This window comes from Triturus cristatus, chromosome 3_2 (genome assembly GCF_964204655.1).
Source record: "Triturus cristatus chromosome 3_2, aTriCri1.1, whole genome shotgun sequence".
In the NCBI taxonomy this organism is placed as follows: domain Eukaryota; kingdom Metazoa; phylum Chordata; class Amphibia; order Caudata; family Salamandridae; genus Triturus; species Triturus cristatus.
This window is the reverse complement of record NC_140584.1, coordinates 907,580,007-907,597,090: the sequence shown is the minus strand read 5'-3', so window position 1 is coordinate 907,597,090 and position 17,084 is coordinate 907,580,007. Positions and strand designations below refer to the sequence as shown.

Sequence of the window (17,084 nt, the reverse complement as noted above, 5' to 3'; positions counted from 1 at the left end):
TAGCTCTCACCCTAAAAGTCAGATTAATGCAATACCTTTCGGAGAGATGTTGAGAGCGAGAAGAAACTGTAGTGAGGACCGTGAATATCAACTATGTATACAGGATACGGAGAGGCGTTTCATAGAAAGAGGATAAAGTGCACATGTGGTGAGAACAGCAAGGAGTAGAATGACCAATATAGACAGACAATATAAATTGAATACATGTTCAGAGCTGCTTTATAAACCACCTCGTTTCCTAACAAATTTCTTTATTAAAATTAGCTGTTTAAGAAAATAAAAATAAAAATCTCGTTGGAGAACCCCTTGAGTGAGTCTGGCTCGGTCACCTCGCTTGCTTGCAGCGCAAAACTCATCACCAACTTTTACACCGTATCACTGAAATTCCACCAGCCGCCACAAGTCGTTCCTTCAGGGTCTCTAAAACCCTGGAATTCACTATGCATCTGCTCAAATCCAAAAACATATTAAATTGGGATGCACACCAAAGAGGAATAGATGTGCCCAAAGAATGCATGGAAAACTGGGAGAGATAGATACGCGTTAATAATTTCGGTGTACAGTACGCTCAAAGTTACGCGCACTGGAAGTCAATGGTAAAATGGCTGCCAGTTCCAACTTTAAATGTTCCCCGTTCTAAGATGGCCGTCACATCTACGCGCAGGGCTTTCCTCAGAACGTCGCCTACGTCTGACGTCTCGCCGCGACAGCGGTATCACAGCAGCAAGATGGCTGCGCTCATGCGGGGCATGTCCGTGGCACTGTTGGGTAGCTTCTGGAAAGGAGGAACTGTACAAGCCCGGCGGTCGGTGAGAGCGTTGCGAAGGCGACCTGTGCAGGTCTTATACTCGAAGAATGATGAAGCCGCAGCCACGCAGAATGCGGGCCCCCCTAATTTTACAGGTGCGAAACAGAAGCTGAAACCAGGGAGGCCGGCCCCGCAACTGGAGACTAATGATTCCCTCAACCACCTACGATCAGGATCGTCTTACAAAACAAGAGAGAAACCAGGCCATATTTGGGAGGCTGAAACCCATAAACCTATAGGAGGAAGGAAGAGTCATGAAGGAATGGAAAGGTCGGGGACTGTTGCCTTTGCAGGTGGGAACCAGGATTCTGGTCAATACAGAAGAACAAGGCCCTCGGCGCTAGGGACATCACCTGAGGTCAGCAGAGATCCAGGGTCCTTATTGGAAGGGCTACGTTACGAAAAAGCATTGCCTGACGACAGAAGACTGGCGTAAGTTTGTTTTCTACAGGCTGCACTTAACATACGTGTCTGCACTTTATCCCTTCAACATTCTTCTCATGGGAGCCATTGCCAGTCTTGAACCCCTGACCGTCGCCACCATGGCACACGAAGAGCCTGTTTGATCCCGACGTCTTTATTGCTTTTACACATCTTCTCGCATATATAAACCTAAGAAATGGTAATGACAATTTAAACATTTTGTAACGCGCGTCTGTGTGAGTAGTCACCTTTTTGTTATTTATGTTTGATTATCCCTGCCTTTGTACTACTTTATCCAGGGCTACTGCACTATATGGCAGGGACGGACCAAATACTGCTGCAGGAAAAGGCAAATCGCGAGGCATAATGCTGGCATTGTTTTTACACGTTAAAATTGGGCAAAAGTTTAATCTCCGTAACAATTTTAACACCCGAATACGTCAATCGGCAATTGAACCGTGACCATTTTACCTTTGGAAATGCCCTTCTGATGCAACAAGCTTGGTAGCATTTTTACTAACTTTTAATCCAATTGATCTAGAAGCAATTTATTTTTTATTTAACATTGATTGTGTCAGTTGTGGCATATCCATCATTATTTAGTAAATATGGCAGTCGTAGAGTCACATAATACCAATGATGGTGACTTTATCCTAGACTTCTGCGCTAGTTTACTATGGTGCTGTTTAGTCAGAGTCCAGTATGGGACCTCTTGCTAGGGCCATGAGCAGTAACCGTAGTCTCATGACAACCTAACATGACCAACAGGGGTTTTATGGTTACTTCAATCCAAGTGAAACACCTCCTCTTCTCATTGAACAGGTACCAACTATTCCCCCCCCCCCCCCCCCAGCCCCCTCCCATTAAGCCCATTACTGTGTCGTGTCATAATCTACAAACCAGACAGATAAGTGGTTATGTGGTTTAGAGACTCTATGTTGCAGAGCCATGTGATGGTGAGCAGTATCTTTTCCTTGCAGGAAGTCTGCCGGTTCCTTAGATGTGAACTTGACACAATTGGCACTTCTAGGGGTACTAGAAAACCTATGTATTGACCACATATTTTTAAACAACATGTCTTGTAAGATCTTTCGTTCCTGGTGTAGCTGTAGGCTGAGAAAAAGTCACACCAATTAACATTATGGTGGAACAGGTGATAAGGACTCAAAGTCCAGGGTAACATCTCTCAGAATATTTGGGGTGTTTCTACTGTGGACCAGAGTGTACTATGAGTAGAGAAATCTTTTCTGCCAAAATTCATATCGTCTAAACCAATGGGTCCCAAACTGTGGTCCGCGGACCCGCAGGGGTCTGTGACACATTCCCAGGGGGTCCACAGGCAGCAGTTTTAAAAGAGCTGCAAAGTTCCTTGTATAATCAGCAGTTTTTGGGTAACAATAAGTGTCAAGATAACGCCGGTGATTAATGTACCTGCCAGAGGGATGGGAGAATTGTCCATTGCCAGCTTTGACTCATCTAAAGTAGCGCAGATGGTTAATGTACCTGCTGCAAAGATCTTGTACCATGTATATGTGCATAGCTCGGTGGGTTACTGCTTTTGTCACAGATTCTTTTGTTACTGTGCAGTTCATAGATTACAGTCGAAATCTAGCACTGTGAGCTGTGAACTGCCATCAAAGAGCTGCATGCAAACTGCCTGGTACAAGTTAGTAAGTTATGTTTTTTTCCTGGTCTTTTGTTATCCCGATGTTGCTAAAAAAGGTTTGTTTGGGTAGAAATACATTCTTATTATTATAAGTCAGCGCAACCACTGTTTTATGAATCCTTAGTTTGTGCTTCTCCAGAGCAGGCACTCTTAAAAATGCCTACCAGTATGGATGACGTGAATCCTACGCCTTCTAGTCCCCTTTGGCTTATGTGACATTTTGTATACACTAATTTACACACGCATGATTCATTGTCTCTGTATGTGTGTGATGTTAAGTGCTCAACACACTACACGTGTATGAGAGCTGGTATAAAACAAATGAAATACATGTGACAGAGGAGTTATGGAGAGATGAGAGACACTGTTTGAGCGTGATGAAGTGTTGTAGAATTTACAATTCTTCCCCAAATTGTCTTGGTGGGAGTGCCGCCCCAAAGCCCCTTTTGTAATGGTCAGGCTCACTCTTTGCACTTGGTGTGCACTGTACGGGGGCTGGTCTGACAACATTTGCCATGGCTGTTTTGGGTTCCCAGTTCCCTGGCAGAAGCAGGAGCCTCGTAACGCGAAATAAAGCCAAACATTGAAAAGTTAGTCGCTGAGATGCAGCACCAACCTTCGTGTTACATTTTCTTTATTTTTTTTTGCAATGTATTTCAATATAAAATAAAATCTTAAGAAGTTCGAATATTTGTTTGGTGTGCACTTGTATTTTCTGCAAATTACTGTTTTAATGTATCAAATTTAAATAGTTCAAATTGCTTGTGGGTTCCCTGCTTTCTGTAGTGACTCAATGGGGGTCATCAGTTAGTCAAAAGGTTAGGAACCACTGTTCCAGACAACAAATGTTATACATATATTTATCATCAACTTGACATTTTGGTCAATGTCAGGCCACCAAAATGTGTTCTTAGCATCCTCTGGGTAATATTCAAAGCAATTGCCCCATCTTGCAATGCAACTGAAGTGGAGACATCTCTTTAAGCATAGCCAATTTGTTTGTGACACCTGGGAAGGGGGTGTTTTAGCATGATGTAAGTACTTTCCCCTATCAGGCAACAATATTACACAGCCTTGATATCTTACTAATACCACACCCTGTTTTAACTTAATCTAATATTGAAATTCCCTTTGCCTCCGGCAATACCAATTTTATCACCCCATTTAAAATAATCTTTTTCTATAAATAAGTTAACTCTGCCTTTCTTGCTTGTTCTACACAGCTTGGAAAATGGTCAACTTTTACAAAACCTTGCAGTCTCGTTGTGTGCGCTCAACTTTTTTTTTTTTTACCATTACTTCTTTTTTTGTGCTCTTTTTCTATAGGAATTTTAGGCTACTTTCATCTTTTTGCATTTGGTTTCAAACTGTATATTTTACCATTCTTTGGGTTATTATGGCACTGAAGTTGCATTCCTGCACACCATAGGAAAATGCCCCTTTTTGACATGGCCAACCCCACTTTTTGCCTGGTATTCGATGCAGTTTGGACTGAAAGTGCATTGGATCCTGCTAAACAGGTCCCCAGTGCCAGAACTCTTTCCCTAATATTGTGCAATTTTACCCCAGTTGGCAATATCTTTAGCACCCCCTGTAAGTCCCTAGTACATGGTACCCGTGGTACCTATGGCATGAGGTACTAAAGAGGACCCCGAAGGGCTGCAGTGTGTAAGGCCTGCAGCACAAATTGTGCCATCCGAGAGACCCCTCACTAAGCACAGGTAGATGGCCATCGCAGGCTGCATGTCTGAAAACATGACATGGCACAAATGCCTCTGTGGTATGCCCACAGACACTGCATGCAGCCTGGGTAAGTCACCCCTACAGCAGTCCTTACAGCCCTCAGGCAGGGTTCACCATGCTGCATGTATGGACATATCTGCATGAGCAGGTATGCCCCTGTGCTGGTCAGTTCAGTTACTGCCAGGACAAGTGACCAGGGAAGCCATTTTAAGTACATGAGCTGGACACTGGTGAAAACGAGCTCACCAGCTACATGATGGCTTCACTGAAACTCAAGATGTTTCAAACATCTTATATTAATAAACCCACACTGATTGCAGTGATGGATTTACTAATACATGCATCCAGAAGGCACCTTAGAGGGGATCCCTGAAACCTACCAACTATTAGTGTGCTGACTGACTTGTCCTAGCCAACCTGCCACCACAGTCTAGTTACTGACCCTCAGAGGTTCAAAGAGCTCACCGCCTTTGGTATGCAAATCTGGCTTCCCTCACTGGAAAGGATGCCGCTGCCCCCCTCCCACCCCATAAAAGAGCCTTTTTCCACCTACTCCACCTGTACATCTGGTTAAGGGAACATCCTGTCTTGATATCTCATGGAATTCGCTTTATTCTAGCATATTATAACCCCTGACGCTGTAGTTGGGCCATGGGTTCCAGATTTTTTCCCATTTCTGTGGGCACCCCGTGCCCTGATAGATCGCCCGTTTGGTCCTACGGCATCAATCCACTTCCGCCACCCAGTCCACAATCTCCGGCGTTCTCCCTGCCCCACAGGCACGGACTACGATCCTTTTTGCAATCCCTGATGCCAATCGCAGCCAGATTGCTTGACATCTGAACCATCCCTCATCCCTCGATATGCATAATATGTGCCACTTGGAAATCTGAGGTATCTCGTGGCCTGTAACTCTTTCCATTATTTTGTCATCCTGGATCAGTATCGTCGTACTATCTGGCAGTCCCAGAGTATGTGTAAAAATGTGCCCTCAATCCCACACCCCCTAAGACCAAGGGCGTCCTCGGCTCGTCCCAACACTAGACAAATGTCCTAGAGTAATACGACCTTTGCAATATGCGTAGTTGTATTATGCAAAACCTCGCCTGTTATAGCAAACTTAGGAAGTCTGGGACAGGGTTATGCCCACTTTCCAAGGGAAGTGATCATATAGGGGGCGAAGTGACCCCAGGAGTCAGTAACCCATTGACTACTACCGTAAACTCCCCAAATCCCGGCACCAGGAAATCTGATTGTGCCGACCTTAAAAAAGAAAGACTGATGATCCGCGAAAAGCAAGAACTGTGGAAGGAACAACTGACTTGGCGCCAACCCTGCTAGCCCGTTCCGGGCGATTGTGCCAAAGTCAACTCATCTTGTAAGTTGCTGTGCCTTTAAAAGCCTGGGAGGTCTGCCAGCACCTCCGCCAAAACTCAGGAACTACCATAAAGTAGCAGCACTTCTCCCTTGCACCCTGCAGGTACCAGAGACAGAACTTTGAGTGCTCCGGACCGCGTAACAAGCATCATTGCACCCTTTACTGCAAGCCTGATTTGAAGTGGGCCAATAATGCCAGCATGGTCCTCCAGCGGAGAAGGCCACATTTGGGTTTGCCGAAGTGGACTCCTCGACGCCATCTGCAGCCTCTTTGCCCATCCTCCCCAACCTTGAGTGACTCGGCTGTGAGAAACCTAGTGCCTCAGAACACCTCTGCATCTGACCTTCCTGGCCAGAGGAGAAGAAGACCAAAGTTATCCCCAAGCCTCGTGAGACCTGATCCCCCTTGTTGGTTCACCATGACTGGTCTCCCATTCCCAGCTTGCAGCCTCTTTGCAACTGGACCGTTCCCCCATTAAAGTGAATAGGATACCCAACGCTGAAACGCACCTCTGCACCTGGACAGCCCAGAGCCTCCCGAGGTGACCTCTTGGTGTGACGTTGCACCTTGCCCCATATTAGCCTTAAGTCCAGCAGATTGGTTCGGAAAGCCGCCGTGATGTGCCCGAATGCAGTACGTTTTTCCCCAATATGATAACATCGGGCATCCGATGCTGAAAGGCACTTTTGCAGCCGGCCGCCCCAGTGCGGCTCGAGGTGACTTGTTGGTGCTGCCTTGGACCTTGCCCCATTCTTACCTTAAGTCCAGGAGATTGGACCCGTAAGTTGCTGTGAAGTACCTGTATGCAGTGTATGTCTTTCATCCATATGACAACATTACCGCTTCGGGAATTGCACTGTGTCCATTAAAAAAAACTGTAAAAATTCATACCTCGAAACCTACTTACCTGATCGTGATGATTTTGGTGCCTAAATATATATAAAGATATGTGTAATTTTTCTATAAATTGATGTGGATCTCCTTACTGAGTCGTGTGCATCATTTATTGACTGTGTGCATTTGCAAATGTTTAACACTCCTCTCTAAGGCTGCTCGGCCACACTACCCCCTTAGAGAGCACATTGGGATTGCTAGAGCAAGCCTCTGTCTACTTGTAAGGGAGTATCTGGACTCTTTGCACAGTATACCTCTTTTTGGTATACTATATAATGAGCCCACTTCCTACACACACCCGTTAGCAGTATGCTGCTATTTGTGGTCTTACGAGTTATTTAGTAGAATCTTCAAACTCTGAAAGGCATATTTTGCATTATGTGAAGCAATGCAGGGTGTAGCTCATATACCTGGTAATGGGCATGCACAAGGATACTTTATAGGCAATCAAAGGCTTTATAAAACCAATAACATAACATGCTGCGTCTTACTGGGATCCCTGACAGTGATAAACAGTAGTCAGAGTTATGCAGGTTGTTAATCTACAATTGGTCGAAAGTATCTTGGAATGATAATGAGTATTTATTCAGTGCTCTACCTGTTATAAATCTGCTTCCAAGACACGCATTTCACCTAAAAATTATTTGATGAGAAGTATTTCCAAAATTATTTTGCTTCTACAAAATGTATATGATCAACATGTAGTTCCTTTTTAAGATAAAGCCACTTCTTGTGAAGGTCATCGTAGACATTTTACGTAATGTCATTTTTAACAATTTCCCTTTGATGGTAGCTGCAGTAGAAATTTCCAAGTCTGTTTTAAAGCTTGTTTTCAGAAGCATTTTTGGCAACCTTGTTTCTGCAATGTAAAAGAGAGCAAAGCAAACAATAACAGACTTTAATAAATGCATGACTTTTGAGAATGTCTAAACATCTATGAATTTAAGCAGGCGTTCTAATGAATTTTTTTGCTGCATAGCTTAAAAGGGTGTTGGCCGCTATAACATTTTCTGTATGTGTGATGTTGTTTGAAGTGCGTGAAAATCAAATATTGGCTCCAAACATGGTTCGGCATGTGTAACCGCACAAAGATGTGTAATGTTGTGAGGAATGTGAGAGTAGGTGGTTCAGCGCTCACCTGCCTATTGGTTTGTATAAAGTGTAGTCAGGGCCACTGGAATATGCGGCAGGGGAGGGCCAAATTATGTAGCTAGGTTGACTAAAATATCTGGCTTGAAAAGGCAAATCATGCGGCGTTATGCGGCACATTTGGTAATCGCATGACTTCATTATTTTGCCATTTAATTTTTTTTTAACTGTCTAGTACCAGTTTAACACCCAAATATAGCAACAATCAATAAAAAGGTGACCAGTCAACCATTGCAGGGCCCTCCATTGTGTCGCAACACGTTTTGCTGCATTTTTAGTAACTTTCGAACCGTTTGAGCTAGAATTTCTTTTTTTGTTTACATCTGTAGATTATGCAGCCAATGTGGCACCTCCATCATAATGCAAAAAACTCTGCGGCAGTGAGATTGCGTGGTTCCAGCTTCCCTGAGTGTAGTCTGCGTCTTGTGTTTGTAATGTTGGGAAGGGTAAAGTTTTTAATGCTTGCTGGAATTGGCGGACAATACATAAAAGGAGATGAGCAAATATAACCGTTTTGGATTTGAGTAAAATTAGGAAATACTTCCGATAGTTAATAATAGATGAGCTAATCTCCATAATGTTAATAAACTATGTAGAGTAAACTAAGAAGGAAAACAGAAATGTTTGAAAGCTGTAAATGCTGGTTTTATTTTTAAGTACGGGGGCCTGGGTCAACTAGGAAAGACTTGCGTCCTGAAGCTTACACATGGCCGATCCTTCTGGGGTCTTGGGAACAAGAGAAGCGACCTGCTGAGAAGAGTCCGAGGTGCGAGAGAAAACACATCTCCCGTGGATGTAATCTATAGACTTTTAATTCATGGATGTGGGCTGCTGAACAGTTAGAGAAAACCTCTTCCCTCGACTGTGCTCAAGATGACTACTGTATGTGAAAAGGTGGTTCTGCTACTCTTCAAAGTCTAAGGCATTTATACAATTTATGTCTCTCTAAATAGATGAGAACAATCAACAAATGAGATAATAAGACATTATGTCCAAACCCAAAAGCGCAAAACTCGTGTCCTATATTAAACGATATATTTGTATCTGTTTATGAAAAACCAGTGTAAGCTTATTGCAATACATGTATTTACATACACACAGAATAGTTCTTTAGAACTAACATTTAGGACTCCATAGTGCACATACATTGAAATATTTACAAGTCACAAAACATTCCACAAAATACATGGACATATACTACATAGAAAAATTATATTTAAACACAGTGTGAAATGAAGAGAAGGGTATATCAACCCAGTAAGCGATTAATCAAATTTTTGGTCTAGTATCCTGGGTGATCCTCAACACTTGACATTAAAGCGTCGACGTTTCGACCCCTGAAAAAAAGCGATATTTTAACTGTCTTAGTGGGGTCTTCCTCGGGACTAACTAGAAAGGTCTGTGTGCTGCCTTTGTGGGGTTTCCACCCTTTGTGGCACTGTAGTCTCACTCTCGTTCTGTTAATGATCTAGTCACTTCAAAGATAACTCCGATAAGTCATTCCTCTGGCGCCAAGCGCACGGGGCTCCATGTGGATTTCTTTGTAAATATGGGAGGGCGACTCCAAGGGGCTCTGTTCCTCCTCTCCAGGCCCTTCTATTATCTCCAAAGGCTCATAAATCGCCTTTTGAAACTGGAAAATTAATGTTCCTTATGTGAAACAGAGCGACGGGCAGCCCTCGTCCTCTGTATCCCGTTCGTTTCTCTCAAAATTGGCTCTGGTCTGCAAGGGTTTTTCTCTCAAAATTTGTTCTGGTCTGCTCAAGATGACTACAGCACACTAATTATGTGGTTGAGGTGAGAGCTCAGGGGACACTGAGCAGGTGGGCAATTACTCCAGAGGGGCGGCAGTGAATCAGAGTTGTCTGCATTTTGGTCCCCCTTGAAACCCCGACATGGTGCACAGCGTTGCTAGGAGGTAGAGCTGTGAGGGATGCATGTGGTGTTGGAGGCCAAAGGACCTTGAAGGCAGCACCTATATGAGGGCTGTCTGGGATCTAGGGAAACAAATAGGAGGGCTTCAGCTTGCCACCTAAGACAGACAATGCAGGTAAAGAAGGGTTAAATACTTTTTAACCTCTACACATTTTGATCTTTGGGAGATACTGAGAGGTTTGATGCTAGGAGCTTGTGCGACAAAGGCCCATCACATAGCGAGGCTAAAATACTAAACATTTTGCCGGAATCCCATCCCACCACAAGGCCCATAGACTAATATGTCTCCGCTGTTGAAGGGACACTTTGAAATGAATATGAGGCTGACAAAGGCCAAGCACATGGAACAGAGTGCAACAAAGGTCAATGCTGTGGGGTTGACAGATGTCAATTTGCAGTCCAATAAGACGACTCGGCACAAATTCCAGGAAATTGCTATTTTAATCACAATTTTAATACAGTGCATCTTAATGCAACTTTTGATGTTTTATGCCTCCCCCCTGTATATTGGTTTTCTTGTACCATTAAGAGTGGGATTTCTCACCAGAAATGTCTTAAGTAAGCAGATTTGGAGTCCAGACTGCTGGGTTACTTTGGCACCTATTTTGAGATGACTCTTATGTCATGGACTATATTATTTTTGGCTAAGTCATCCTTTGCTATCGACTGCATTTGTTAGTGGCAGTTGTATTTCTCTAAAAATAAAATAAATTTCTTGGGTATGATGCACCTTTAACTGTAAACTCTATTTCTTTGCCCTCTGGCATTATGAATAAACATCTCGAGTTGAAGAAATGTGTAATTGTGATTTTACAGCATATCAAGTAGCTTGTGCACTCATTCGATTTCATATTTGAGCTGGTGATGTAATACAAGGACAACAGTCACTTGAATGTATAATGCCAATAAAGTTTTAAATTTAACATCAAACATAAACATTTGGAGCCTGTATTTGATTTGAAATGTTTAAGCCTGTATTTGATTTGACATGTTTAGGTCTTGTGAAATAGAGCAACGGCATTTGCAAAGACCCATTCTCTTGAATATTGATTAAAGCAGTTATATTTATTTGTTACCCTTTAATTTTCCTTCCCCAAAAATATTTATCTCTTTTTTTTGTATGAATTTAAACAGGAAGGTGGTTACAATTGCAAAATCAAAAAAATTTCGAGACAAGCATGGCAAAATTCTCCTGGAGGGTCGGAGATTGATAACTGATGCCTTGGAAGCTGGTGCAGAGCTTCAAACCCTGTTTTTTAGCACAATGGACCACCTGAAAGAGTTGCCATTGTCAAAACTGAAACACGTGCAACTTCTAAAAGTGAAGTTTGAAGAAATTAAGATGTGGTCGGATCTTGTAATGCCTCATGGTGTGATCGGTAAGTGAGCAGGAAAGTTGCCTCAAGAATAAAGGAAAACTACACATTTCATGAATTTGGTGGTAACAATACTGCAAACCAGTAACTGTGGCAGAAATTTCTTCTGTAAAGGTTTACCAAGTGCTTTATAAAAGAGACCTCCGACATTTTAACCAATGGCATGCCTCTGTGATCAGCGTTTGCACCACCGAACTTTGTTTAATTGTAGTCAGCAAGCTTTGCTCACACTTATCTATAAGCCATGGCTTCCATTTGAATGCAGGTCATCTCGGGGCATACCAACATATACATTAGTAAATAAAGCAACATTATTTTCCTTCATAGATGAACAAAAGTAGTCACTTTAACAACCTACTCCTGAAATAGGCAAGTTTCTCTCTTAAGACGTGCTGTTGAACTTTGCCTCTTTCTGTCGTGTTTATTGACTACCTTTGTTCTCCCCTTTTTTCTTTCTTTCTTAAAAGGTTTGTAAAAGCACTGTGGTTTATGAGTCAGGTTTGTGCTACCTTACCCACTTCTGTGTATCAGGCCTGATTCACAAAGATTTTTCCGTATGTTTGTCTTACTCCTGATGTATCTGTGCTTACTTCAGATTTTTCTGGTGTAAGTGACTCTCGTAGAAAAAAATCTTTGGTAATCTGGCCATGAATGCCCACCATATATGCTAGAGATCCAGTGAGATCTAAAGTGTTCAAAGTGATCACCAGGCAAATTCTAATTTTGCAATTAATAGAAGACATCATCATGTTGGTTTGCGAGTTAAATTATATTTGATCAGTGTTTAAAAGCGAGAATAACCAATATATACATAGAATTGAAATAGAGTGGGTGTCCAAGAACATGGATGCTTTCTAGAAAGGCCTTCCAAATGAATCCATTGACTGCAAGAGGTTTGCTTTGTTTTGGGATCCTTAGTGATGTCACTTGTTATCTTGAGGTGGTAACCACCACTCATTAATACCTACCTATCTAAAATACTATATATATATATATATATATATATATATATATATTTTACCTACTGGCGGTCGCCAGTAGGTAGTTATAGTTAGGACCCTCTTACCATAGGAAAACCGCAACATTCTATTTTGAATAACTTTGGCGCCGGTCGACGAATCCTCGCGAAATTTTCAAAATAGGTGGGGCGCTGCGCTCCTACCCTGAAAGTCTCGGGGGGGATTCGTCAAGCGGGGGCTGAGATAAAAGGGGGGTCCCAAAACGCGTTTTTCCCATGCATTTTTCCATAGGACCTTTAGACACAGCTACAGCCCGAACGGCTGAACAGAGTTCCTTGAAATTTGGCAGAGAGGTAGTCTACAGGTCAAGGAAGTGCCTTTTGTAGGTTTGGTGTAAATCTGTTCAGTAGATTCTGAGAAAATAGCCTTTAAATCAATATATATATCTGAGCCAGCTTACGGTGCGCTTACCGTACGTGTACGGTGACGTGCGCGAGCGCGATTCTGATTGGCTGTTCGATCTAAGTAAACATTCGAATCGGTCGAAACCAGGAAGCGGCGGCCGCCATTTTCTCTCTCGCACTCTGAGTGGGGCAGCAAAAACAAAGACAAAAAACATCTAAAGGGGCAGTATATTGAGTTCATAACCACCCAGCATTGGTGTAGGGGTCCCCAAACAACCCCCAAGGCCAAAAAAAAAATTTGTTTTTTTTTCCGAAAAATCGCCGATTACGCTTACCGTACGCGTACGGTAAAAATTATTTAAAAAAAAATATTATCCACACTATCCCCACCCCGTGTGCAAATGGTGCCCGTAGAGCAACATTTGTGCATGGCATACAACCACTTATGAAATTACTTTGAAAAACATTTCAAAACGATGCGCATAATATGTCCCCCATGTGCGCACGGTGCGCGAAGCGCATCGTGCGTACATGGCCCATCCCGCGTAACGTGGGCACGCGGTGCGCGCAGCGCACCGCGTGACTACCGTGCGTGCACGGCACTAACTGCGCAAAGTGGGCGCGCGGTGCGCGAAGCGCACCGTGTGCTCACTGTGCGCGCACGGTGCGCGAAGCGCACCGTGCGCGCACGGAACGAACTGCGTTAACTGGGCGCGCACGCCACGAACGGCGTAAAGTAACTTAGCATTTAAAAACCGTACAAATTCACTGAAAAAACCATAGGTTTCACACACGTTATAGTTAGGAATTAGCATTTAAAAAACCTTGCAAATTCACTGAAAAAACCATAGGTTTCACACATGTTATAGTTAGCTGTACATTTCACTCGTAAAAAACCAATGAAATTCCCCCGTTATAGTTAGTGCAGGCAACTATAACTCACGGGACCGCAATCCTCTGCTGATGACATATGTGTCTTTATGAAAAAAAAATATTTGTAATATATGTATAGCTAAAATTTAATGGAAGAAGAAATGGGCAAATAAGTGTCTAAATACAGTATTAGCATCAGCAGAGGATTGCGGTCGCGTGAGTTATAGTTGCCTGCACTAACTATAACGGGGGAATTTCATTGGTTTTTTACGAGTGAAATGTACAGCTAACTATAACATGTGTGAAACCTATGGTTTTTTCGGTGAATTTATATATATATATATATATATATATATATATATATATATATATATATATATATTTTTTGGTACTGTTGATAAAAAAAAAAACCACCCCCTTTTTTAGGTCTCGTCTATGCTTTATCTAGAATATTGGCTTCCAGCACCCTCCATCTTTTTAATTGACTCCTTTTACTGTCCTTCGTAAATCGCTGCTATCCTTTGGGTAATATGCTCAGTAGTACCCTCCCACCCCCCTTTTTTAGGTCGAGCACAGCGCGTATGCTCTGCTCTCGGAAATCTGCCTTTTGGAATCACTTCAGCTTTTCTACAAGCTTGTGCGTGTGGTGCTCGCACGCTATTGCCTTTGCGTCTGGCTTTAGCACGCAATTGGCCAAAGGTGTATGTGGATGTCCCAGCTTTTCCGCAAATGTTTACTCCCAGAGCGTTTTGCTCTCGGGAACCAGCAGCGGCGCTGGGACCATCTGTTTTGTGTCCGGTTTCCTTACCGCTTTCATTAAAAGGCGCGTCCCCTCCACCCCGGGCAAGGGACACACCCCACCTCCACAAGAGTTCGCTTTCACGGACGCGCTTGTTTATTTCGCTCTACCCCCTCACACCCCCATGCAGAGGGAGGAAAGGGAAGCCGCAGTGTCCCAGCTGACTCGTCTACATCCCGTATTAAAAAATTAACACAAAAATTGAATCTAGAACCGACCCACCCTCCTCCCTGTAACCTCTCCCAGCCACAATAACCCAGTGTTCAGGCCTTTTAGAATCCCCCAGCCTTTCCTAGTCCGGCATGCCTCGCCCAGTGGCTACCCTCCCAGGCTCGCTCCCTCCGCCTAAACACACAACAGAGAACGAGGGGGGAAAAAAGGAGGCAACGGCAGAAAAACAGCACCCTCAAAAAATCCCAGAACGTAAAAACAAAATCAAACCAAAAAGCAGGACAGGTTGTCCTTGCAGTCTCCCCAGATACATTGTTCCCCCTTGGACTTTTTTTTCTCCTTTTTTGGGTAGTGCAGATTGGGGAGATAAAAAAATCACAGGGCTTTTATTTTGTTGGTTTGCGGCTGTCTCTCCCTCTTCTCTCTCTCTCGCTCCCTCTCAATCCCCTCCTCCTGGCTGCAGTTTTCCTTCCCCCTGGGTGAACACGACATCGAGGTGGACTGACCACGGCCTGGCATAAACACAAACCATACACTGCTAGAGGAGGAGGAGGGGGAAGAGAGGTGGACCCTGCTTTCTTTGTCAGCCATAGCGGAATACAGTGCTCTCTCTCCCACTCCTCCTTCTTCCATTCCCTCCTGCTTTTTTCTCCCTTCCAATCTCTGTCCTCTCTCCCCTTCATAAAAGGGAAAATAAAGAGTTTTAATTGAATAAAAGATTAGAATAGTTTGCAGAGGGTAATTAGTTGTCTGTGGGCTTTCTTCACTGCTCTCTCTTCTTCACTCGGTCCGCACAATTAACAAAAAATAGAAACCGAAAGTAGAAAGTCGTCCTGAGGGACCTTTTTTGTGTGGTGAGGGGCGGGGGCATATGTATGCTAAACAAACAAGTGACCCAATGCCAACAGTCAAAACAATGAGTGTTTGGTAAAGTAGATGCAACACATAAAACTGAAAAACATTAACTGTTAAATACAAATAAAATATGCCACGCAGCAACGCGTTTTTGGAGATACAAGAAAGAGTGGGAGCAACAGGTGGACTTTTTCTATCTGATTATATTTGATCCTAACTCAGAGATTTAAACATAATGTGTTTATATAAATATGTGTCAAGATTGGAGTGTGCTGTTGAAATGTACACAAAACAATATAGCTTTTCAAAATAATTTGTGGATAATGGCTGGAGTCACTAGCTTGAGTAGCTGACTACCTTGCAGAGTGGAATTCCAAAAGGGCCTTAATATGGTCACAGAGGTAGACAGAAATGCAAGGGTTTGCTGGCGATTTGGTTTGTTATTAACATTCATCTGGAAGGGCTGGGAACTGGTACCTAAATATGCATTTTTTGTAAAATAGTTTGCTGTTTTTTTGGTCTCGCCTGGCTAGTGCAGCGCATGCGCCGCTCTAGCCAGGAGAGCACCTTTTGGAATCAATTCTGTGAGGGCTCTCATGCACGTGTCTGCAATGGACAAAGATGGCTGCTCTCGCCATTTGTCCATTGCAAACAGCATGCGCGTGTCCGTGGGACTGTGGACAGTCCCACTCCATTTTGTTGCCATAGCAACAAAATGCAGCTTCGTGTGTTTTTTTTTCTATGTCAGTCCCTCGGGGCACAAGCAGGCATCCACTTCTGTCTTTTTGCTGCGATCAGCTGTCCTGACAGAAGTGGATGCCTGCTTGTGCCCCGGGGGAACTGCAGGACTGCCGTTAGCATTTGCAATGCAATAGGTCTCGCATTTATGTGCGTTTGAGCTATTGACATTGCAAATGACAATGCCTTTTATTTATGTTTTAAAAACGAAAAACAAGAATAAAAGGCATTGCCATTTGCAATGCCAATAGCTCAAACTCTCGTAAATGCGAGACCTATTGCATTGCAAATGCTTGTTTTTTTTATTGTCGAGGCAGAAGAGAACTTACTAACATTTCTTCTTCAGTGAAGCCTGGTGTGTCTTTAGTTTGAATCGTTCATTAGCAGGATATAAAAAAGTGCGTCGGTGCATGATTTGACTTTTACAATTTACAAAAAAACTGTAATGAAAACCAAACATTATGAGCTCTAAGCAAACTAGGGTCGTATCACAACGGCAGCCACTGTTCCCATTTTTTCACACTTGACCGTATTAGCATCAGGCATAAGCCCACCCTGGGGAAAGTGCTACTGTGTCAAAAAGCGAGGACTCCCTGTGAGTTGGATTCGTCACTTCAAAACTCATTTCCTACTTACCTCGCGCCTGTGAAGAAAAATCTTGCAATTCACAGTAGTGCCTCTCTGCGTCACATACATATGAAAATGTTAAATTATTCTGGCTTAAAAGGCATCCCGCGTGATACAACCCGGTAACCTGCAGTTCACAGGCCCAGCCAATAACGCGGTCGCTGCAGCCATTAATCCAGACCTCATCAGCCGTGCACAGATACACAGCGATAAAGGGTGCTGTATAAACACCGCACAAAGCATGGCGGTGTGTTGCCCCTCTGACTCACAGGAACTGCACACGTCA

At 43.3% G+C, this 17,084-nt stretch overlaps 1 protein-coding gene across 1 annotated transcript in view; it reads left to right on the top strand.

Annotated features, from left to right (window-relative positions):
* The first annotated feature begins 693 nt into the window (after positions 1 to 693).
* Positions 694 to 17,084, top strand: part of MRM3 (mitochondrial rRNA methyltransferase 3) — a 60,961-nt gene continuing 44,570 nt past the window's right edge. Inside the window, exons 1-2 of the mRNA XM_085649353.1 lie at positions 694 to 1,240; positions 11,131 to 11,375. Of these exons, the coding sequence (XP_085505479.1) occupies positions 729 to 1,240; positions 11,131 to 11,375 (757 nt within the window). The 5' untranslated portion in view covers positions 694 to 728. The remainder of the gene's footprint in view (positions 1,241 to 11,130; positions 11,376 to 17,084) is intronic.